The sequence below is a fragment of the Pleurodeles waltl genome, chromosome 1_2 (assembly GCF_031143425.1).
Source record: "Pleurodeles waltl isolate 20211129_DDA chromosome 1_2, aPleWal1.hap1.20221129, whole genome shotgun sequence".
NCBI classification, from domain to species: Eukaryota; Metazoa; Chordata; class Amphibia; order Caudata; family Salamandridae; genus Pleurodeles; species Pleurodeles waltl.
In genome coordinates, this window is record NC_090437.1 from 167147199 (window position 1) to 167172765 (window position 25567).

The 25567-nt window shown below is 43.0% G+C and overlaps 1 protein-coding gene across 2 annotated transcripts in view; it reads left to right on the forward strand.

Annotated features, from left to right (window-relative positions):
* The window catches only part of LOC138298872 (zinc finger protein 436-like), a 135770-nt gene that overhangs the window by 30080 nt on the left and 80123 nt on the right, over positions 1–25567 (forward strand). For both annotated transcript variants that reach the window (XM_069236909.1, XM_069236910.1), the window contains exon 2: positions 19949–20075. In XM_069236909.1, the coding sequence (XP_069093010.1) occupies positions 19949–20075 (127 nt within the window). The remainder of the gene's footprint in view (positions 1–19948; positions 20076–25567) is intronic.

Consider the following 25567-nt stretch of genomic DNA (forward strand, 5'->3'; position numbering starts at 1 on the left):
AGGGCACCTCCCAGGGCATTTTATGGGGCCTCTGGACCCCATCCCACACGGGCACTTTTCGTTAAATGGAGAAGTGGACGCATGGTCCCCCCTCCCTGAGCCTCTTTTTGCCCTGGAGACCACATTCCTATGACCCATTATATATATATTTTTTTTTGTTAGAGGAGTGGCCGTGCAGCTCCCTCGCCTGCCCTCATAGAGGCTCCATGGACCTCACCCCAGGGCCGAATTTTCAATTTTGGGGCGGGGGACCCCTTCTCCTGGACCCAGTTAATACTGTGTTTCAGGGAACGCATTTCCCGGGACACTGCTGGGTTCCTCGTCCAGGAGAGTGTGGGCAGGGAATATAAACTCTGTTCCCTACCCACACCCTCCAGGGCAGACACAACATTGCTGCCGCCTTGGCCTGAGCAGAGAAAAAGCTGTTCCTGCCTGGGCGGGAGCAAAGGAGAATGGAGATGACTTTCAGTATGGGTGCTGATAGGAAGCTAGCTCTTGGATTTGGGATCCCGCTGCAGCGCCCTATGACTTAGCACGTCGTGGGTGCCTTGAACAACCACTGGGGTACCCACAAAAAAAACATCAGGGATCGCAGAACCATGGGGCTTTCCCTGTGGCCCTGTTTTGCCTCACTACTGACCGAGATGAAATACACACACGCTGAAAAGAATCTCTGGTATGCAACTCTTAGTCTAGGAAATACATTCATTAAATTATTATGAAAGGCTCGTAAAGGAAGGTCAGTGCAACCGAAAGTGCATGTTTGAAATGTGCGCAATAATGAAATGAAAACATGTGCAAAGAATCTTCAATCTCTAAACAGCAAATATATATGCAAAGCCATGTACACACACATATATATATATATATATATATATATATATATATATATATACATATACATACAAAGCAGATCATAGAAATTAAAAATTCATCACCATGGGGCACAGTTGAAGAGTTTGCTTCATCTTTCTCCTGCTAGCAACAAGTCGTTGACCCCCAGATCGACTGTGAATAGAAAGAGATCTACCCTCACTGGAAGGATGACAAGCATCAGCGTCCCGACCCTGCCAGAGGTCTGAATCGCTCAACCGTCAATCTGGTTTTCAGATTTATCTATATCTTAAACAAGCCAGAGATGAGATTTCTAGAAAACCCCTCCCGCTCCGCAAGTTGTTGTTAAAAAATGCTGGCTACTTCAGGTTAGTTTTGAAAGGAACACGTTGGAACCAGCCAGGTTCCCAAGGAGCTCTCTCAAAACAAACCGTTCTCTGCCGTACCATAAACATCATCCTAGCACATCCTTATCAGCTTAACTCCCCCATGTTATGCCTTGGACCTTGATGAGAAAGAACACGCAGACACATAGAGTAAAACATGTTGCATTACATATTGTGCATGAAAAAATATTTGCAGTTGTAACATGGCGGTGAAGCCAAGGCTAAGCTGAATACAAAATGGAGTTTGTAGCTGGTGACCCCTAATGTGACAGTGGAAAGCTAAGCTAAATGCAACGTGGAGTCAGTGGTCAAAACACAAATATCATTACAGGCTCCCAATAGCTTGGCCAGTTGGGGGTGTCACGATCTGAATGCTTCTTACCGCGGTTATCTGTCAATCATGAGGCACCACCTGGTCTCTTGCTGGTTCTGGACTGACCAAGGTAAGAGCGACCCTTCCCACTAGCCACGGTGCTGCTGATAGAGTAACACCAGGCAGACTGTAACCTTCAGAATGAGTCCTAGAGGAAAAAACCCAATCCTGGGAAAAACCTCAGAAGCAAGGAACTCCTGAAAAAGAGGTAGGAAAAAACAGAACTGTAATACGAACTGGAAACACCAAAAACTGCAGACTAGAAAAAACAGGAGAAGTCCAAAAATCACAGGATACAGGAGCGAGGAGCACCACCAGAACGGAAGTGTTTGCAACGCAAAGAACAGAAGACTAACTGTGCCTATATATAATGACAAACAGGAAGTGACACGCAGAAAGTTCTGAAGACACCATCTTGAATTGGGAAAAGCCACATTAGTGTGAATGGAAAAATAGCCATGGTGTAAAAGAGGAAGCAAAGCATGCAGGAAAGGAAACACAGACTCCTTGGAGAAGATATGGCTAAGAGGGAAACCACAAAGAAAGAGAAAACAATAAGAAAGAAGAAGGCAGAAAAAAGAGGTAAGAGATATTATAAGGGCAAAAGGCAGACGCAGCCCAAAGCAGTGCCCAAAGAAAGATGTACAGATCGCGCTACGGACCGAAAAATACGGAGCGCCCCGAAATGCGGCCCAAAACGGGCCTATGGCAGAAACGGCCATCCTGGGCACGGACCGCCGATCTGACTGCGGCCCGCAAGTGGGGCGCGGCAGGTCCTCGCGGCATCACAGTGGGTCCCCTCCCTCAAGCCCCAGGCTTGTCTGGAAAATGCTGAAAAAATGTACGGACCAAGCTAGGAGCATGGACAGAGGAGGCATCCTCCCATGAACAATCACTAATGGGATAGGCCTTCCAGCAAATCAAAAACTGGAGGCGGTTCCGAAAAATGCGAGAATCGCATAGCTCTTGTACTTCATACTCCGGATGACCATCAACCAAAAGAGGAGGAGGAGGACAATGGGCATTTCTCTTGTAGGGATCCAAAAGGCTTGAGTTGGGATACATGAAAAACAGGATGCACTTTCCAAGTCAATGGCTGATGAATTCGAACAGAGACTGGATTAATCACTTGCAAAACTCGAAAACGCCCATAGTAACGACGTTTGAACTTATTCTGGGATAAGCGAAAATGCAGAAATTTAGAAGAAAGAGAGACTTTGTCCCCGGGCTGAAAAAATGGAGCAGAACTACGCCGAGTATCAGCTACCTTCTTCATATAACGTTTTGTAGCCAAGAGATTGGCACGTATCAGGTTCTGGACCTGATGAAGATTACAAACAAATGAAGTAACTACAGGAACAGGGGCCTCCTTAGGAGTGACATTAGGAAAAGCAGTAGGGTGAAAACCATAAGTGCAAAAGAAACTTGTAGACTTAGTTGCACTATGGACTGTATTGTTGTAAGAAAACTCAGCCAGTGGTAGTTAAGAAGATCAATTATTTTGAGTTGCATTAGAAAAACAGTGCAGATATTCTTAGAGTCCTTGATTTAAGCGTTCTGTTTGACCATTGGTCTGAGGATGGAATCCGGAAGAAAGGGCCACATCAATATGTAAAAATTTACAAAACTCTCTCCAAAAATAGGATACATATTGAGGTCCCCTATCAGAAATAATTACTTGAGGAAGGCCATGTAATCAAAATATATCTTGTAGAAAGACTTGACTCATTTCTTTAGCAGTGGGTAATGTCTTTAGGGCTGAAAAATAAAACTTTAACGTGGGCCACCAAAAAGAGCGAAGGAGTAGTTCCTGTGTGTTCTTAATTCTGTGATGCCCAGCAATAGGAGAGTCATGACACATTTGCAAAGCTTCTGTCTGTACTTTCTTAGCAGGCAAGAACATGGTGTTTTTATGAAAGTAATATTTATGATGCTTCTGTAAGTGGGGACTTAAAGAGTTCAATTCTTCCATGGGTAACATCTGATACTCGATCGTCACCCCGTCAAGAATAGACTGAACTAGTCCCACAATTCGACATGGCTCAGTGATGTGTGGAGAAATAGAAATGGTGCTCTCCGTATATCGGCGGGATAAAACATCTGCCACAATATTTTCAGATCCAGGAATGTAAGTAACAATGAAATCGTATTGACTAAAAGAGAAAGCCCACCTGGCTTGACGACTATTCCAGCATTGAAAACTGCGGAGGCATTGTAGATTGCGATGCTCAGTTCTCACTTCAAAAGTCTCCTGAGAACCCATTAGGAAATACCTCCATTCCTTGCAGGCGGCCTGTAATGTCATTAATTCTCTTTCTAATACAGAATAGTTTTGTTCTGCATCGGATACCACATGGGATAGATAAAAGATTGGATGTTCTAGGTCATCGTCGGCCAGTCTTTGTATAAACACGGCTCCAATGGGTCGATCTGAAGCACCCGTGACCACAATACATTTCTTAGTAGTGTCAGGACTTGGGCAAAGGCACGCTTTAGAGTTTGAATAGCTCTTTCTGCTTCTTCTGTCCAAATGAACCCCTTCTTTAGGCCTTCTTTTTTTTATGGTCTGGGTTATACGTCCTTCTTGTTGGGCAAAGTCCTTTATAAATTGCCTATAGAAATTGGACAACCCTGAGAAGCACTGTGTTTCTTTGACAGAAGTAGGAGAAGGCCAATCTAGTATGACTTGTACCTTTTCTGGGTCCATGGCGATTCCAACTGGTTTGATACCAAAACCTAGATATTGAACTTCGGTCTTGTTAAACTCACACTTTTCCAGTTTACAGTACAAATTATTTTGTTCGAATCTTTCCAAAACTTGAAGAACATGTTTAGTGTGTTGTTCGGGACTACGAGAGTATATGAGAATGTCATCTAGATAGACTACAACACTCTGGTTCAAAAGATCAGAGAAAACTGAATCCATAAATCTTTGGAATATGGAAGGTGCGTTGTTAAGACCAAAAGGCATGACACGATATTCAAAGTGGCCCAACAGGTTATGAAAAGCAGTCTTCCATTCGTCACCTTCCTTAATTCGTAAAAAATGTTAGGCACCCCTTAGGTCTAGCTTAGTGAATATTGTGGCTCCTTGGACTGCTTCCAAAACATCCTTAATAAGGGGTAAGGGATACCTATCCTTGATGGTAATCTTATTCAACTCTCGAAAGTCTATACAGGGGCAGAGATCTTTAGTCTTGTTAGGTACACAGAAAAGAGGAGCCCCAGCAGGTGATGAAGAGGGAGCAATCAATCCACTTTGTAGGTTTTACTCTATGTATTCCTTGAGTACCTTCTTTTCCTGTTCTGATAGGTAATACATTCTTCCAAATGGGACCACTTCCCCATGTATCAAAGGAATAGAGCAGTCATAGTCCCTATGAGGAGGCAAAATGGGTCTTTGAGGTTTCTGGAATATGTCAAAGTACCCCTGATAGCATCTGGGTACTCTTTGAATCATATTAATAGTACTGCTTGCTTCGTTGGAAGAAAAAATTGACCCTTTTGGTGACCATTAGGAGTCAGTAGAATAGCAATGCAATTGACAAAAGTGAGAGGAAAGTTATATAGTCCGTGTCTCCCAGTTTATAAATGGATTGTGTTGTGTCAGCCAAGGAATACCCAAAATCATAGTATGGTTAGGGGAAGATATCAGGTCGAAGGCCACATGTTCCGTATGTCTTCCGAATTGCAGGTAAAGTTTGGGTGTGGTATCAACCACTGGTCCGGAAGTTAGAGGAGAGCCATCTACCATTTGAACATGTTCTGGGATTTCTTTAGGAACACGAGGTATTCCTTTTTCTTTAGCCCATTTCTCATCTAAAAACATTCCACTGGCTCCACAATCCAATAACGCAAATACTTGTTCTTCCTGATTCGAGCACTGTAGAATCACTGAGATGATAAAAAGAGCAGAGTTATCTTCTCTGTAGGAGCAGATTGAAAGAATTTCAATACCTCCCGTCCCCTTCCTTCTAACAGGGGATGGGAGTTGGAGTTTCCTGAAGATCTGATGGGACGGATAGGACACATTCAAATTAAATGGCCTGCACTGCCACAATAAAGACACAAGCCCTTACTTCGTCTGTTTTCTCGTTCTGCTTCAGATAACGGTTCACGAGCAATATTTATTTGCATGGGTTCTTTCTCTGTAGAAGCTGAGTTATCTGATTGGTTTTCTTCAGGACGACGTGTAGACGGGCGAATAGCCACTGTCGGAGACTGGACCATGGATCTTCGTTTCTCCAATCTACATTCCCGTAAACGGTACTCAATATTAAGTGCCAGGTCCATCAGTGCCTTCAATGATTCTACTGGAGTAGAATGCACCAGTTCATCCTTTATTTCGTCTCGTAACCCTCGACGAAAAAGTGTCACAAATGTGCATTCAACCCACATGGTTTCAGCCGCTAGTTGTTTAAATCGTATTATGTGAGTAAGAACTTCCTGATTCCTTTGTTGTATCTCATATAACGCCTCTTCTGCAGCAGCTTCCAATCCAGGTCGTTCGAACATTTGTTTAAAGGCTTGCAGAAAGTCTGAATAATTGGATATTACTGGATCATGGACTGCTACCAAAGGGGTTGCCCAGGCTAGGGCTGCACCAGACAAGGAGCTCATCAGATAACCAACCTTGGTCTTATCCTGGATAAACTGAGGGTCGAAAAGCAAAGTATACCGTTAAGGAGTCCAGAAATTCCTTTAACTTGTTTGGTTCTCCAGAATGACGAGGTGTGGAGACAGATAGTAGGTACATCATTGTACCGTGACATCAATGCTTGTCTCAAAGCCGTGTTTTCGGTACGCAATTGTTGTAATTCCTGTGCCTGTTGTTGTACAGTATGAAGCATAGACTGTGCAGTTTCCATGACATCATCAGGTGGGACGTCCATGATTCCAGGGCAACACAGAATCTTTTGGCGTGACAATCTGTCACAATCTGAATGCTTCTTAACGCGGTTATCTGTCAATCTCGAGGCACCACCTGGTCTCTTGCTGGTTCTGGACTTACCAAGGTAAGATCAACCCTTTCCAGTAGCCATGGTGCTGCTGATAGAGTAACACCAGGCAGACCGTAACCTCCAGAAGCAGTCCTGGAGGAAAAAAAACAATCCTGGGAAAAACCTCAGAAGCAAGGAACTACTGAAAAAGAGGTAGGAAAAAAGAGAAGCGTAATATGAACTGGAAACAGCAAAACCTGCAGACTAGAAAAAACAGGAGAAATCCAAAAATCACAGGATACAGGAGCGAGGAGCACCACCAGAACGGAAGCGTTTGCAATGCAAAGAACAGAAGACCAACTTTGCCTATATACTGACAAACAGGAAGTGACACGCAGGAAGATCCGAAGACACCATCTTGAATTGGGAAAAGCCACATTAGTGTGAATGGAAAAATAGCTATGATGTAAAAGAGAAAGCAAAGCATGCAGGGAAGTAAACACAGAATCCTGGGAAGAAGAAGATATGGCTAAGAGGGAAACTACAAAGAAAGAGAAAACAAGAAGAAAGAAAAAAGGCAGAAAAAGGAGATAAGAGATATTATAAGGGGAAAAGGGGGTCGCAGTGCAAAGCAGTGCCCAAAGATAGATGTACAGATCACGCTGCGGACCGAAAAATAGGCAGCGTCCCGAAATGCGGCCCAAAACTCAGCCCGCGGCCGAATCGGCCATCTGGGACACGGACCACCAATCTGACTGCGGCCCGCAAGTGGGCGCCGCAGGTCCTCGTGGTGTCTCAGGGGGAGCCTGGGGAGCCGACAAGGGCCTGGGGGCTACTCCTTAGCCACCACCATTTGCTATGTTGGTGGTGCCCCGGATAGGCACTGAGGCATCAATTAAAAAAAAAAAAACGCCTCCTGCCAACACCCAATATGGGTTCTCGCAGGGAAGCCACCAGGGGCCACGGGGTCCTTGGCTCCCCCGTAGTACCCAACATTTCCTGTGTTTTGGGTATCCCAGACGAGCACCTGACCACACATAAAAATGAAAAACACCAAAAAATAATAAATGAGCACCATTTCTTTATGCACTGTTCTGTGCAAGGAGCACTTCATAAGGCCCTTGGGCTTTTTTAAATAAAAATTATTTTTCCTGGTGGTGCCCTTATTATTTGAAGGGGCACCAACAACCATTGTTTAATGTTGTGGGGGGTCGGGGTGCAGGCAGCGCAGCAGCCCCCTTGCAACTTGAAAAAAAACTGTAAATATCCTAGATCACTGAATTTGTGACACCAGGAAAGCTTACCATATTTTTTAAGCAGTCTGAGCTGGAGCAGTAGGCTCTTCAGGTGGAGTACAAAGCCTCGTTGTGGTGAGTTCTAGGCTTACATTTTGATGTTTTTTCCAGTAAGGCTTAATTGAAAATATGTTATGACAGTCACTTTTATTAAACATTGCAGTGCATGAATTTATAAAATATATATTTGAATATAGGTATTGGTGACTTTTGGACAAGACAATAGGTTCGCTTTATTTATGTTAATTCCATGTTAAAGCCAATAGGCCCGCTTTTTAGGCCTAGCACATGCGCTCTTGCTTGCAGCCCCCCATTACTTAACATTCGTTGGTTTCATTATCACTCTTTATGTATTGCCTTCTAATTGGCCAGTATGCACTGCCTTCAATTTCTCTTCTTCTGGCTGGAGCATAGACCAAATATTGATTGCCTCTGCTTGATTGCTGTCCTTCTGCTGATCGCACTGTGATTGAGGCACTACTTTATTTTTTTTTCTTCTCTGTCATCCTTTTTTAACCACTTGCCATTTGAAGCTATGTTTTATTATGCCACATACACCTCAAAGACACCCTTTCCTCATTTAAAAATTAAGGTTTATTGGGACAGCAGATGTTATTTGCTTTTATTGTGACGAGGTGTTACCAGCTTTCAAATGTATTTTCACTAAAACATCGAAATGGATGCAGTTGCGTTCTTTATGTGCTAGGATTTTTTGCCAAACGTCTTTTTTTTCTTTTCTTTTTTAACCATGAAGAGATTAACTGCTCAGAGTCACTGGGCTGTTGTGCCAAGATCTAACAAGCACTGGAAAAGCCAATAGGTTTCTCCTTTGAGACTATTGACTCTGCCATTGTCGTTTATGGTGTACAGCATGGACATTGTCGACTATGACAATGCTTCGCAGCCATGCTCTATAGCAATGCGCTTTCTCTGCAGCTTGTCTAAAAAACAGTAAACAAGCATTGGAAAAAACTATAGGTTTTGCCTATGCCAAATCCATTGGCTTTGTCAGTATTTTTTTTTACATGCTGCACAGCAGCACGGGCTGCTCGTTAACATGGCTTAAAGTTTTTTATTTTTTTGTTTTTTTATTTTATTTAAGCACTATTATATGGCCAGTATTGACTGTAATATAGAACTTTTTTATTATTTTACTTTGTCATGTTTGGAATACTGATACTGTGCAACATGTTAAAAGAACAGTGTGGGGTGTTGAGGGATTTGAAACAAGATGAGGGAGGAGGTTGGGAAAGACTTTGGAGGTCAGGAAGTTGGGTGAAACCATGGGGAGAAGGAAGAGGAAGGGTGAAACCATGGGTAGGGTGGAAAGCATTTTAGTGTTGTTCATGGGTGCACAGAATGCAGCTGTAGTACTGTGTCAGTTCACAGTGCTCAATATCTTAAAAAAATCTGCAACACAGTGTGCACATTTTACAATTAGTTGTTTTGAGTCACTGCTGAATTACCAGCTGACTGCTTGTCTCTCATTTATCATGCCTGGGTTTCCCTTTTATTAATGTTCATGTTTGTTGGTTCGATTGTGTAATGCATTGCTACAATTCCCAGAATGCATTGCATCACTCAAAAAAATGGAATGTTATGAGCTAAATTTCCCATTAGTTCAATAAATTTCAGGTATATAGTTTTTTTTTTAAATAACATAGTTCTAATTAATGGCTCAAGGTGTTTGGAGTCTGTTGACTTTCTGTGCACGCTATACAGTGAGCTACTTAGGAAGTGATGTTCGATGGACACTTCTACATAATGAAGCTGGATCGCATCACTAAAGCAACAGAAACTTTCAGTAGCCAACAGTGCAAGTTGTGTTTTTATTGTCGGGGAAGAAAGGCTATGAGTGTCACTGAGCAGTTGCTGCATTCCTCTCACACACACCTACACCCTCCCGTTGTCTGTGTTGCTTCACCGCACCATAAGAAAAAAATAGCTCCAATCCATGTCCAAAAAAATAAATCTTTGGCCACCACTGGTCGTGTGATAGCACTTTTTGCGACCAGTGCTGGCACTTTCTTACAAACTTTACTTTTAGCCATGCTGCACAGCCACTCGGCTATACAACATGGCTAAAAGACTTTGGCAAAGCCAATAGCTCTCCTATAGAGGAGACATATTGGCTTTGCTGATGCCTGTTACCTTGAGGCCTTCATCCCAAGGGATAATTTTCACCTCCTCTTCTATAGGTTATGTAGTCCCTCTTTGCATCATACTAGATGATCAAGTATGACTGAGGTGACTGGGAGACCAGTCTTCTTGGGCAGACATGCGGTCTAGTTAATCAGGGCAGAAATAACCCTAACAGGCACTAACTCCCTTTTCTGATCTTGAGGGAAGACTGCCTGTGCTGTTTATCTAAATGCAAGAGAAAAGTGCTGATGTGTATGATGGGCAGGTGGGCCCTGCTCCAGTGCAGTGTTGGAAATCGGGCTGACCACTACCAATATTGGCATACAGCCCAAGCTCCTAAATCTCTGGGTGTTCTGTGCATTGTTTTTTGTTGCCATAGTAAGCACCTTTTCTGTCGGGCATTCCTGCGTGGCTTGCTCGTCTCTCGCGTGCTCCATGGTGGTTGGCAGATGCACCTCATAAAGCGGGTGGCACCTTTACAGTGAAAACTAGCCACACTGGGTCTACCCAGAACATCCTAATAATATTCAACAGATTGCGTGTTCCGTGACCTTCTAAAATCAAAGGAGTTAAACATAATGTATGAAATGAACTGCGCATAATGGTTTAGAAGGAAAGACAAACAAGCCACAGAGTACTTGGCTTGGTACTGGAGTTTTGGAGAAATGGGGTTCAAGAAATGACTCTGGCTAATATAGGATATTATTGAATAGTGGTCTGTCTTTCTTTCTCGCGTTATCATGGGAAATGTAGTTTGTTTGAAGGAACAGAGGACTAGAACATGGTAGAACACTCTAGATAGTAAGTAGAGTCTTTAGGAAGGTGGATGAGTTTGTGAAAGTTACCTGACATTGATTGGATCAATCAATCAATCAATCACATTTATAAAGCGCGCTACTCACCCATAAGGGTCTCAAGGCGCTGGGGGGAGGGGGTCAGTGCTCGAAGAGCCAGGTCTTGAGCTGCCTTCTGAAGGGGAGGTGTTCGGGTATGGCGCGAAGGTGACTGGGCAGGGAGTTCCAGGTCTTCGCTGCCAGAAAAGAGAAGGATTTTCCTCCGGCTGTGGTTTTGCGGATGCGGGGAACGGCTGCCAAGGCCTGACCGGTGGAGCGCAGAGTGCGCGGAGGAGTGTAGAAGGAGACGCGGGAGTTGATGAGTTTGGGTCCGAGGTTGTAGAGGGCTTTGTGTGCGTGGGTGAGGAGTCTGAAGGTGATCCTCTTGTTGACCGGGAGCCAATGGAGTTTTCTCAGGTGTCCGGAGATGTGGTGGTGGCAAGGTATGTCCAGGATGAGTCGTGCTGCGGCGTTCTGGATCCGTTGAAGTTTCCTCTGCAGCTTGGTGGTGATGCCGGCGTACAGAGTGTTCCCGTAGTCCAGGCGGCTGGTGACGAGGGCGTGGGTGACGGTCTTCCTGGTGTCGATGGGGATCCAGCGGAAGATCTTGCGGAGCATGCGGAGGGTGTTGAAGCACGCTGAGGTCACCGAGTTGACCTGTCTGGTCATCGAGAGGGAGGAGTCCAGGATGAAGCCGAGGTTGCGTGCGTGGTTGGTCGGTTGGGGAGTGCTGCCTAGGGCGGGGGGCCACCAGGAGTCGTCCCATGCGGAGGGGGTAGGGCCGAGGATGAGGACCTCCGTTTTATCTGTGTTCAGTTTCAGTCGGCTGTCTGTCAACCAGGTCGCTACTTCCTTCATGCCGTCGTGTAGTCTGGTCCTTGCTGATGTGGGGTTGTTGGTGAGGGATAAGATGAGCTGGGTGTCGTCGGCGTAGGATATGATGTCGAGTCCGTGTTTGCGTGCGATGTTTGCCAGGGGGGTCATGTAGACGTTGAATAGGGTGGGGCTGAGGGAGGATCCTTGGGGTACGCCGCAGATGATCTCCGTGGCTGCGGATCTGAAGGGGGGGAGGCGGACTCTCTGGGTCCTTCCGGAGAGGAAGGAGATGACCCATTCCAGGGCCTTGCCTCTGATGCCGGCGCTGCCGAGGCGGTCTATCAGGGTGCGGTGGCAGACCGTGTCGAAGGCTGCAGAGAGATCCAGGAGAATGAGGGCCACAGTTTCACCCTTGTCGGTCAGGGCTCGGATGTTGTCCGTGGCTGCGATGAGGGCGGTTTCGGTGCTGTGGTTGGCCCTGAATCCGAACTGAGTGGAGTCGAGGGAATCGGAGGATTCCAGGGCGGCGGTGAGTTGAGCGTTGACGATTTTCTCAATCACTTTGGCGGGGAACGGTAGGAGGGAGATAGGCCGGAAGTTTTTGAGTTCGGTGGGGTCTGCTGTAGGTTTCTTTAAGAGAGCGTTGAGTTCTGCGTGTTTCCAGCTTTCAGGGAAGGTAGCAGTGGTGAGGGAGGCGTTGATGACGTCTCGGAGGTGGGGTGCGATGATGTTGTCGGCCTTGTTGTAAATGTGGTGAGGACAGGGGTCGGAGGGTGATCCCGAGTGGATCGAGTTCATGACGCGGGTGGTTTCCTCGGTGGTGGTAGGGTTCCAGGCGAGGATGGTGGAGATGTCGTTTGCGGCTTCCGGGGGCGGGTTCATGTTGGTGGTCGTGAAGCTGTTGTAGATGTCGGCGATCTTACGGTGGAAGAAGGTCGCGAGGGAGTCGCAGAGGTCCTGTGAGGGAGGGATGGGGTTGGTTTCTCAGCCATTCACCTCCGTGCTCAAGTTAACACCTTCTACCAAACGTATTCTGCTGATTCAATTCGAATTCTTAATTGAAAAGCATCGAAATGTGGTGGGCAGAAGCACTCATTTGGAGACCTAAGGAGAAAATTGTTAATATATGTATGTTTTTCCAGTTATACTGTCCAAATGAGAACTGCTGAGGATCTAGTGAACATAAAATGTTTTAGTCCATTATCATAAAATATCTCTCCACCGAATCTTCCCAGCTTCCAAAAAGTGTGTACACTTCAAACCCAAAAGTGATAAATTGTGTACTAGTACATCATCCACAATTAATAAAGGATTGGATTAAAAATTAAGCTTGACAAATTGTTTGTGTTCCAGCTGTATTTTAAATGTTGTTGGTCGACCAAGCAAGGAAAATTCATTCAACTCCTATAAGTGCAATGTAGTATACCCACTTTCATTATACATATTTGTGGGCATAGACCTCTAGGCACTTGGCCTCCTCTGTATTGGTTTATTGTCACTTCCTACTGATACTGAGACAGTACTAACTGGGGATCTTTTACCTTGCTGCTTATTCAGTCCCCTTCAAAATCACTTTTCTCATTGGTCAAAATGGTCTTTCTGCCTTGCTACTGTTATATCCTCCATATCTCAATGTGCCCCATGACCCAAAAAATATTGTGTTCCCTGGCCTGGGCAGGCAAATTCACTAGAGTTAAACTGACCATGCTGAAAATGTCTTGGGTACATGGGGAACTAGGACTATGCTGATGTTTCCTTTACTCTGCAGCTTCCCAGCTATAGCACACTAATTTCGCCGCTGAAAAAGACTGCTTAATATAGGCTTACGCACCAAGTAGGCTGCAAGAGGCATTCATGATGTTGAACAATATTTAAACTGACTGTGTGGTTAGACAGTAACTGCATGGGAAAGGGTGGTTATAACAATTTTAAGGTGCCCACTATTTCCACCAGATGTGCCATTATGGGGCATCAGACCTTTTAACAGTATAATGAAGTGGGGCATGGCCAAGGTGACGGAGCGATAGGTCACACCCTTGTAGAGCTCCCCCCCTCCCCCCAGACAGCCGCTACAAGACTGTTCCACATTTGTCCCTGACGGATTTGTAAGTTCCCTGTGAAATATTAGGATTTACTTATGGAAGATGAGACACAGCTGTTGAGGTGGTTGAAGAAGATCTTTATTGGATACACCACAGCCTCACATAAACCTCTTCACTCCACTCACAACTCCTCTCCTCAGAACATTGTAAAAAGCCTCCAAAGGAAAGGTTCCTTTATACTACTCTTGGGGAAGGAGAGGGAAGATGGAGGAGGGAGAATGGAAGATAACACACTTTCTCGCCTAATTTCAGTGGTGCAAATGTTTGGGATTGGGGCCGTACCTGCCTATAAGCACTCGCCTGTATTTCCTGAGAAACTGTGTGGTGAGCCCCCCCAAGATCACATCTGTGGCCTAGTCCTTGGGAGAAGGCGGTCCTCAGAGAGTTTAATCTGGTTGTGTTGGAGCCCAAAAGGCCTGGAATGGTGAGGAGCCTAAATAGCGCTTTTGGGTGAACCGTGATGCGTTCGGTTCACTGTTTTCTGAAGCCCTCTGGAAGACTGGATGTCTTCAAGATGGCTGTTACAGTCTCAGCAGTAAGGATAGCCCCCGGGTGATGCGCCAACAAGAACTGCTCGAAGGGAGACCCACATTTGAGCAAGATACACCCTGCTGCCACAATGATGAATCACAGATAGTGCTGAGAGCCGGAACCTGGAAGGAGCTGCGCTAATGGACACTTCTACATCGTGTTCGGGTGAGCAGGGTGAGAAAGGAGTGGGATATTTGAATAGCACCACACTGTGGAGCTAGAAAGAGACCCCTGCTCTGAAGGAGAAAAGCTGTTTCTCCTTGTCGCAAAGAGTAGGGGCTGATCTGCTTTCATAGTTAAAATAGCATATAGTTCTACGACCCAGCCCTACTTTTCAGCACGTCAGAAAAATCTTTACTAATGTGGACAGTTCAGAGAGATGGACCTGCCAGAATGCTGGCTGTACAGACCCTTTGCTATTAGAATGCGCTGAGGTACCAGAAACACTGTCTGTTGAATATTATTAGGATGCCCTTTACTGAATCAGTGACCGCTGGAAGGAGGTTTCTCATGACCATGTAAAAGAAGGTGACAGAATTATTGAACCTCCAGGAAGGAGTAAATGCCACCCAAACCCAAGACATAGAAATAAGCACAGAAAGGCTTATTCCCCTACCTACAAGCCAGTACACCTCAGAGAGTCTTAGAAAGGGGGGAGGAGTGCTGACAAACACCGTGCAAGCAAGAAGAACCCTCAGTTTTGACAGCGACTATTGCCCTCACAAAGTCAAACTTAAGCATCTATGAATAATCAAGATCTTCACAAAGAGCTCATGAGTGACATAGACAAGAACATGCAAGATCTCCACCCTGATATATTGGGGAAAAATTGTAAAATTGGGGCAAGATATGAATGCCGTGGGCCCTTATGTGTTTGGCTTGAAGACCACTGTAGTCACCATCAAGGTGAGGCACATAGTGAGCAGAAAATCATTTGTAGCAAATAGACAGGAAACTAGAATTGGTACTTATGCAAGCTGAGGACCTTGAGAGTAAAGCCAGTCAGGAGCCCTTGTGACTGCGAGGCCTGATATGCAGATCAAAACATCTCAATCAATAGCTTGTTTTGTGTGGGTAGCTGGTGCGAGCACCATAGGCATAGGATGCAGAGTTATAAGCCTGCATTTATGTCCCATTATGTCGGGGAGATCGCTGGTATTGTGTAGCACGACTTTGAGTTTCGACAGGGTGTATGGCAGGTCGAGGATTGAGATAAGGACAGTTCCAATTCTGGACCACAGGCAATTAATATCTGGGCACTCATAAAGAATGTGGACTGTGTCACTGGGCGGGTTGGTTGCATCTTCAACAGCTTGAATGGTGTAAGAGGCTAGAGTTGGCCAGATGTTGCGGCGTCCAGGCCCACTTGTAATGTGCAGAGCATTGTAGTATTGTTCAGTACATGGTGGGCTTACACGGTTAGCTAAAGGCCAAATTGTGTTGCACTGGGCAAGACTAAGGGCCTGATTACAACTTTGGAGGACGGTGTTAATCCGTCCCAAATGTGACGGATATATACCACCTACTGTATTACGAGTTCCATAGGATATAATGGACTCGTAATATGGTAGGTGGTATCTCAGTCACATTTAGGACGGATTAACACCGTCCTCCAAAGTTGTAATCAGGCCCTATGACTCCTATAATACTCCTATAATACGATTTGTGGAAGAGAGACTTGCTACAGTGGGCACTATCACAAGAGCAGCATGTTAAACTCAATTGAACAGATGGTAAACTAACACAGGACATAGTGGAATGGGCTGTGATGCTTTAGCATCTGATTGACCCTCTTGACCGCTGTAACGCAGAGAGATGGAATTCGAGAAGATAGTGGATAGTAAAATATGAGGCTGAAAATAGGAGTGTGACTGCTGCAGGTGAATATGGGGCTGAAAACCTGGAGAATGAGGACTTGTTTTAGAGGGATTAGAAAAGGCATAAGAAGGGGATTTTTCTGGAGACATGATGGGGAGGAGAGCGAAGAGAGGCATACCAAGAACAATGTTGGAGTTGACGCTACACCTATTTTCTTTTTCTTATGGCAAACTTGATTTGAGCTACTGCAGATGCATTGTTCATTGTAAAATGTTGCTTGTGTCTATGAAACGTGTTGGAGGCATGCATTAAACACATTTATTACAAAAACAAGTCTTAAAGAAAAAAAAAAAATGCTATCACAATCACCCAGGTTAAGATCACTGCATAACTTGCATAACACAAAGAGAGCAATCAATATAAGGATTCTAAGTATAGGATGGGGAGTGGCAACCGTAACTGGAGGGATGTGTCTTGGCAATAATAGATGCCACCACTAGCCACGTTTTTCCCTGAGTAGTTGCCTGACAAGAGATGCCTAATGCTAGGTAGGAATGTTTGCCTTGCAAATGGTTATGTTGTAAATGATTTACAAGTCTCTTAGTCCTTACGGAATCATTGGGATATGAAGAAAACAGATGGGATTGGCCGAGGAATTGATTGAGATGCAGGACTATAACAGTATGCCTAAAAAGCAATTGTGAAGGTGTTATTCTGAAAACTAAGGTGAGTGTACTTCACAGTTTTGGAGCAAAGACAGAGAAGGCTTGGCAGGTTTCACTAGCTTTTTGAAGTCTAGGAATAGTTAGTAATTTACAAGAAGCAGACCGAGATTTCTAGAATGAATAATAGATATTGAAGTTTGATTAATATAATTAACCATAGTGCAGTCCATGAACGATTCAGGGCTCTTTCAAAGTTCCAAAGTGATGGGGTCCTGGATAGGAAGTCAGTGGAGAGATATCAAAAGAGGATTAACAGGACAGTGGTAGGATGCCAGGGAGACTGAATGGCCGGCTTGAATTACTTTGTCTCTGAAGTGTTGTTTTGATGCCTATGTATGCAGCTTTGCAGTAGTGTAATGTAAATCCAATCAGTGCAGATATTTCAACATTTAGAAATTCTTAGACAGAGGTTGGAGAATTTAGTACATTATTTTCATGACGGTGCATTAGGAGATCATAGCTGATACTTTGTGAATTTCATTTATACAGTGGTATCAATATGGGCTTCCAAGCTTCTACAGAGCTTCCTGGCATGGTACAAGGACCAAAATCTGAACACCATAGGAAGGAGTGCCAAGGTGAAGGACACTGACAAGTGAAGACAACCTCTGTTTTGTCAGTGTTTAATTTTAGACAGTGGTGTTTCATCCTTTCTCTAACTTCTGACAGATAAGTGATTAATCCTCATCACACTGACCACAGAGTCTGAATAAAATATTTAGTGTCATCAGCATATGTGCATAAACTGATCCCATAAAATCGAATAATATCAGCCACAGATCTGACATGTACATTAAATAAACGTGGCGATAATGGTGAACTTTGTGGCACACTGCAGTTAATCAGTTTCAGAGCCAACAGGAAAGGTCCTAGAGCCCTAACGGTTGCAGCTTTATGGAGTTCTCGATTTATTAGACTATGGTTTACAGCGCCAGGTTTTGCTGATAGATGCCTTTGATATGCTGTAGGAGGAAATCAAGGTGGAATATCCCGCATGGAATAACAGCCCTGAAAAGGCAAGAGTGTTTTTTCAATATCTGTAGGATGGTGGCCCATGTTTTGTTCACTGCTAGATGATTCTAGGAGATATCCAACTGTAACTTCTTATGGGATTGTAGAGACTGGGAGGTACATACACACAAACTACGCAGTAGTGGAAAGACCTCACTTTAGTCCAATTCCCAAGGGGCCCATTTGGTCCATTTGGCAAGGGATTTGGGTCATGAGCATTTCCCAAGGGACCCAATTAACCAATGGATTTGGTTTGTGAGCTTTCTGCGAGCGACTTTACTCTATAAATCAGGGTTGTAAGATATCAAAAAGTGTAGTTATTTGTCACCACTGTATAGACATCACAAGGTTGTATATCTAAATAGGATTTATTTACAAGATAGTATATCCACGTAGGAGAAGATAAGGTAATTTTGAGGTCCTGACGAATTGTCATAGATCCTTAGGGGCTGGAAGGGCAAGAAACATGTTGAACATTTACCACTCGCCAAGAATATAAGGGTCATTGTTCTTCTATATATTATCTTTTGTTTTTGCCCTTTAACGTAGGCCCCAACAATAAATGGAATACATAGAGGCTACATAGTTAGTTTTGTCCAGCTTACCCTTCACCAATCCTCCTTTATATTTACCACTTTATCTCCGTTTTTCACGCTGTAGACATTTGGATCGCTTAATTGCAACCCTTAAGGTCATACTTCACAAAAGATCTCTGACAATAGACCCCGTGAGGGGCCCGCTGGGCATTGCAGTGCCAGTCCAAGTAGGAGCACAGCCCAATGATGAACCATGCTACCTTCTGGTGTTTGAGGGCTTGTGATCTTAAGAGTTAACACTTTAATTTACCTATCTTGGTTAGGCTACCAGATTCAGTAACTTGCCCCTAACTTCGTAGACTTTACTGATTATTTTTATTGGTTCGGAGATTGTTTACTGGACCGTATTTTCCCCTCAGTCCTCTGTTTTGATGAGATATCTGACTGTATCCTGAATTTGACAGTAGGAAGTCAACATATTGATGAGTTATTATTAATCTGGAACATTATAAACCCAACAATATCAATGTCAGTGTTATTGTGAAGGTGTGTAGGTGTGGAATTAGAATAGTGAATCTGATTCACTATAGTTATTTAATTGATTATTTATTTAATGCTTCAAGTAGTGCTCATATACTGTGAGGTAGAGCGCTTTGCAATATAATGCAAACAGTGACGATATGTCTTACGTCGAACAATAAAAAGTGTATGAACTAGCAGATTCTAAGTAATGAAAGTAACGTTTTGCAAGAAAAGAACTTTGGACAGTAGATGGAGGTGAAGGGAGGTAAACGGGGATGGACGAACTAGCTAAAATGAGCAGGCAACAAGCAACAAATTAACTCGGGATGCGGGGTACGAATGGCTGGAGAGGAAGACAAGGCAAATGAAGACCAGGCCAAAGTAGCTGACAGCAAGTAGCAGGGAGTTCAACGTGGGTTGTTTGAAAGAGCGATCAAAGGCCAGATAAAGTGTAGAATGTTGTTCAGGAGGAAAGTGCGAAAGAACTTGAAAGTAACAAAGGATTACATAAAGAGAGGTTCCCGAATCAAGACATGGGAGAGTGTGGTTTATGGGTGGTTGAACCAAGGCGGAGAAAGGGTTTTAGTACATTGAGGATGCGAGGCGCATAATTAGTAATCAAGGGTGGGTTTACACTCAAGAAAGAAACCGCAGGTGAGAGTTAGGCTATATATACTTGCCTTGATGATATAGTAGTAGTCAGTGTTGCAGAGTTGAATTTTAAACACAGTTTTATACTAACTGTGTATTGTGACATATAACCAATGTGTCTTGCATTATTGCTACTGTTGATTGCCAATAGTTGCTGGCCGTGACTTGATATTTTAATTGCTGAGATGTAAAACGGTATTTTGCATTGGGCACAAAAATGCGTTAATCTTCTTAAAATATGGGATACCTCTCTTCTGTTTGGTTAGGAAAGAATTAACAGCACACAAGTGTTAAAACCCCATCCTCTGCTTGACTACCCAAGCAAATGTAAACATTGTACTATTTTACTTGTCCACCTTACACATAGTTATGTTTTGGCTTGCATGGTTGTTGAGAATGTCTTATAATTTGTTGTTGTTTGTTGTTGTTCCAGGCACCCGTTACGTTTCAGGATGTCGCTGCCTGTTTCTCTGAAGAGGAGTGGAAGCTTTTACACGAGTGGCAAAAGGAACTTTACAGGAATGTAATGAAGGAAATCCACCAGGCATTAATTTCTCTTGGTAAAATTGTATTCTCTATATTTTGTAAAGGTGGTTTATTTTTGATAAAATTGTTAGGAAGAGGATGGTAAGCCAGAGAGCAAAATCAGCAGAATTCTTGAGTAATGCATGGGCATACTTGTGGAGGCCTAGGCTAAATCTCTTTTTTCTTTCTAAAATACGTACATCAATTTGTAATTTTGTAAAGTTATACTTAACTAAATAACATGCATTTTAAAATGCAATAGACCCCAAAGAAACACTATTCTGTATCATGGTAACTTTAATTTATCCAGAATGAATCTTTACCAGCAGAATCTTTATAAAATAGAAAAGCAGTTCATAGGCATTAGGGGCAGACCTTCTCATTTTCCTTGTTTTGAAGTGATCTTTGCTGGCAACAATTTCAAAGTATTTTTTTTGATGGTTCCATAGCTAACAGACTGCAATTGAATTTAAATATTGAGGGCTATGATTAATGGTCATCCAGTTTACATGCATTCTGATGAAACACAAAATACGAGCATGGCTGATCCTGGAACAGTAAATGGGCGGGTTGTCTAGGCGGTTGACGATTCGTATCTTGGACCTTCTCTGTGGGAGGGACAGGAACCGCCTCCCTAATCACAACCCTTCTGTGGGCTGCTACATTCTTCCAGTGGGCTGAGCATCAGCTACAACTACGCCTACAATCTCGACTTCCCTGCTTTGCTTCCTCCTTCTGGGGGAGGAGACTGGAACTACTGCATTCACCAGTCGTAGCCAGTCTTCTCATTGTGTGTGAGACATCCATAAACAAGATAGATGCCTGGTCTGAGGGTGGATGCCTCATCATTTCCACACTGCTTTGCCTTCCTTTCAAACAGGAGCCTTGCATTAGGGTTGGTAGCCCCAAAATTCAACTAAAGCTGAAATACTGTCCTCTCTATGCTTCTGAATGGTATCATATAGCCTGGCCTTTTTGGGGGGGATGGTGAGGAACTGTGCTCCACCTTTCTTGCCATAAGCCTCCTGAATTAACTGAAGCACGTAATAATTTTTCCTCACTCTAGTGAGGAACATTGCTTTATGACTCTCGTACTGTAAGCCTCCTGTAGTGTCTAGAGCAGCTAATAACTTCTCAATTATGAATAGGTAATAACTTATCAGTACTATTGAGTAAGAAACCTTTGACTGTGTTCTGCTTCTGCATATCCCCTGCTCTGTAGGAATACGCACTTAATTGTGTCCAGTTAACATGGTTTTGTCTTCGCCTGCCGACTGTAATACTGTTGTTTATTATAGCCATCCTAGGTGGCTATAATACAGGAAACATATATGAGGAAACTTTTAGACTTGTGTTGCATACTCTGCCGTTGTTGTTTCCACCAAGTCTTATAGTATTGTACCATGGCTGTAGTAGGTATGAGTCAGCTGACACCCATACTCAGTGACATGGTAGAGCCTGAATTGCCATGGCAATGGTGGGCCACAATCTTTGCTTCTGAACTCCTACTTAATAGCAGTGGTGGGTAGAAGTCCTCAACGACACAAACAGCACATACTATTTCATAATTTGGGTATACATGGAAGCAAGGTATTTGAAGATCTACCAGTACCTGCTTTAAATGATTTGATATTTGCCAAATAACACTCAAAAAAATTAGAGGAGCATGTCTGTGTAAAAAGCAGTGTTGTACCTGAGAGGTAAAAATTCTCTAGCAAGGTTCAAAGCAAAAATGAATGGCAAGTTAGATTGCAATACTGAGAGGGTTGTTAGGTACCTGTGAGTTTTCAACTTTAATGGATTTACTCATCAGAGACCAGTTGGTCAGGTCTATTAATAAACCCATGGTGCAAAAGAGGCTGCTGGCCCTGAATCTAAATTTGTCTGAAGCTATACATAAGTATTGAACATATAGCAATATGTTTTAAAGAGATGAACATTGTAAGTGAGTCCCTCAAAGTTAGTTATTATTCTGATGAGGCTTGTAAAATGAGAAATGCTCAGGTGTAAAAACTGAAGATACAGTTCGATAAATTGAAATTGCCCATACAGGGGATTACTTGCAGAAAGTGCAACATGAGGGGCCATTTTGCCCAAGTCTGTAGAAATCTAGAAAGCAAGGAAGTTCGAAATATGAAACCCGAGGATGACGGGAGAAGTGCAAAATAGTTTTCCAGGTAAATACCAATCCCATCGATGAGAAGGTGTCTTACCCCACATGTGTTATTTTACTTGACTTTGTAAGAGTATTAGTTGATTCATGCTCCCCTTTTTCCCCCTCATATTTCTTTAAATTTTTTCTTACAGTAGTCAGTAAATAGAATGCAATTTGGTAGTCATTGTAACACATGCAGGGAGTTGTCGTCACACATACAATATATGCAGTCTTCTGTTTTTTGGAATGGAATACAGAAGTCGGTTGAGAATGTGAGAAGTATGTTCGAAAATAACTAATTAGTTTATCAGGACATGCTGCTAAAATAGATTGTACCTCAACAGACTCTTACGTAACGTCCCCTTCGGTTACAGGGACCTTATAGTTATGTTCTTAATTTACTTGTACAAAGCCATAGAAATTCAGCAACTACAACTCGTGCCTTCACCAGGCACAGAATTCAAGAGTGGAAGAGCCGTCCAGAATGGTAGGGACTGATCGCCTTCAGTGCTTTACCTAGATTACCATCTATCAGATCCTTCTAGTCATAGAAAATGTTGATCCTCATGTATTTAATATTAGTGAACTTAAGTCTCAGTCCCTCTATAGGGAAATCTACCCTTTGTCTTTCTAGTATATTAAATAACATGAATAAAAGGACTTGTTTCAATTAAATTCTGCCCTGACACAGCTTCAGAGTCCCCCAGTAGGGATATGAGTAAGCCCAGGCTGCCATTACGGATGGCTTTGTCATGTAAGTGTATCAGTGCGTTGTTGGAGTAGGGCGATATTATATGCCACTCGTTACCCTCTTAGATTCCCTGTTCGGGACCCTGGGTCCAGAGAAGGCAGGCCAAGGTTTCCATTGCTAGTTCAAAAACAATGGAAGGCAAATGTAAACACCTGTTCTTCACCTTTTTGTACTTATTAAACATAAGATGGAGATTCAAGCATTGTTCTATGGTCCCCAGACCTTGTCTGAATCCATATTGAACATCGCATGATATACCCTTTTCAGTTTCCCATGCCTCCAGTCGACCTAACAAAACTGCCAAGTATCTTGGGTGTGGAGTTAATCAGAGAAACAAGTGTGAAACACGGGATCAGCTCTATCCCCTTTCTTAAAAAATTGGGACAATAGATGAATACACTCATGACCTTCGTGACCCGATCGTCAAAGCACTCCTAAGTACATTTCCTTAAAGGGGTACCCAGAGCTTGGTGTTGTCTTTGAACAGGTCAATAGGGACCCATCCAGGTCTGCAGCTTTATGCCTCGGGCTTAGTTCAGTAGCAGTGATTACCTCCATCAAAGTAATCACTGGAAAATAAATATTGTCCGATCCTACACCACACAAAGCACTGTTTCCCCCCCAGATCTCTTTTGGGATGTTCACAAAGCTCTGAAAAATGTTTTATTCATGGATGTGAAGGTATAATAGTGTTGTCCACAGTTGTGTTATGGCCATCTAAAAAAAAAGGCACATTTACGGTTTCCAGAAAAATAAAACATTTAATTCCTGCTACTGGACTCTCATAATTGTGCTCAGGCAGTCTGCCTAGTCATTTCTCTCCTTAGTCATCTGTGCGTATTTAACTCTACAAAGCTTAAATTCTTCTGCCACCCGAGGCATTTTCTAAAGTGCCAGTATTAAATTCTGGTGAGCAAATGAGCAACCACCATCAAACTATTTTTTGCCATGTGAATTGCTATGCAGCAGTTCGGTGATTATACTACAGACAGTATCGTAGGATCTTAGTAGATCAGTTAGGGTCGGCACCAGACATTAAACAAACTAGCAGTTCATCCCCATTTTTATCTTATGAAGCTAAAAATGTGAGTAAATGCTATCCCATTTTCTCGGAATGCCCCTTTTGATATGTGTCTCTAATGGAGGTATAGTCCAGGCATGTTGTGAAAATACACCACCCAATGTTAGTGTGAGTATCAAAGAATTATGATCACTTAGACTATTGTACAAAATGCTGAAATCCGCAACCAAGTGTTTCATAGATTTTGAAATAACAATATAATCAATCATACTTGCAGTGCCCTTCAAAGTAACTTGATTTTGTTCCCTAATTGGGAGCAAGTCTAGTTTAAGTATCAGCTCAAACCTAGTCACAATCTAATTAAAAATGTCCCCACATGGGGTATGTTTAAAATGCAAATAATCCACGCAGTCAACATGCAATGCCACAAACTGCATCATGTGAAATGGTACATAGTCTACTGCTGAAATAGTCTACTGTTGAATTTGTCAACACAAATTACTGCTGGATCCCCTCTAAATTATAGAGTACATCACTAAGTAAATAGTCTAATGACTTTGAAATTGTACTGATTGAAGTTATTGTGATAGAAATTAGCAACAACAATTGACTACCTGGCAGAAATGTTAATAAGTAAAATCTGTAATTAAGGGGAGTTGCAGTTAATTTTAGTGATCCTGCTTACTAAAGGTCATATATATATATATATATATATATATATATATATATATATATATATATATATATATATATATATATATATATGATTACCCAATGGCAGTTGCCAGTAGGTGGTTATAAGTAGGACCATGTTTTCATAGAAACTTGACTTGCCTATATCTTTAACATCGAATCTTCTCAAAAATGTTTAAAAAAAAAAAGTGGCCCAGTGATTTTTACTGTGCACAGGAAGTTTCGGGGTGATCCGTCAATCAGGGGCCGAAGAAAAAGGGGGCTCAAAAAAGTTGCATTTCCCATGTATTTCCCATAGGACCTGTCAACACGTCTACCGCCCGAACCACTGAAGAGAACTACACCAAATTTGGCAGAAAGCTAGCTGCAGGTACGCAGATTGTGCTTTTTGTTATTCGGTGTAAATCCATTAAGTAGTTTAGGAGAATGTTAAGGGCAAATAAATGTGTATACCTCTGGCCACGATTAATCGAGAAATTCACTAATCCGTGTGCAAAAAGAAACGTTACAACTACCTGATCGCAACCTGACTAGAAAGTTGCACCCGCCATTTTATTTCACTGGACACGGTCCCCGGGGGTGAATATTGAGATTGAAAGTGGCATAAGGGGTCAGGGTAAAGGTACCCTGACCCAAGTGGTGTGTGATATAGGCCTCTTTTAGGGGCAAATTATAGGTTTAATATAATTTGGCTTCATGGTGCGTGATATTTGTGAAAATTCTGTGCCTGGTGAAGGCACGAGTTGTAGTTGCTGAATTTCTATGGCTTTGTACAAGTAAATTAAGAACATAACTATAAGGTCCCTGTAACCGAAGGGGACGTTACATAAGAGTCTGTTGAGGTACAATCTATTTTAGCAGCATGTCCTGATAAACTAAACTTCAATGAGCCTGAGCTCAAGGTCAG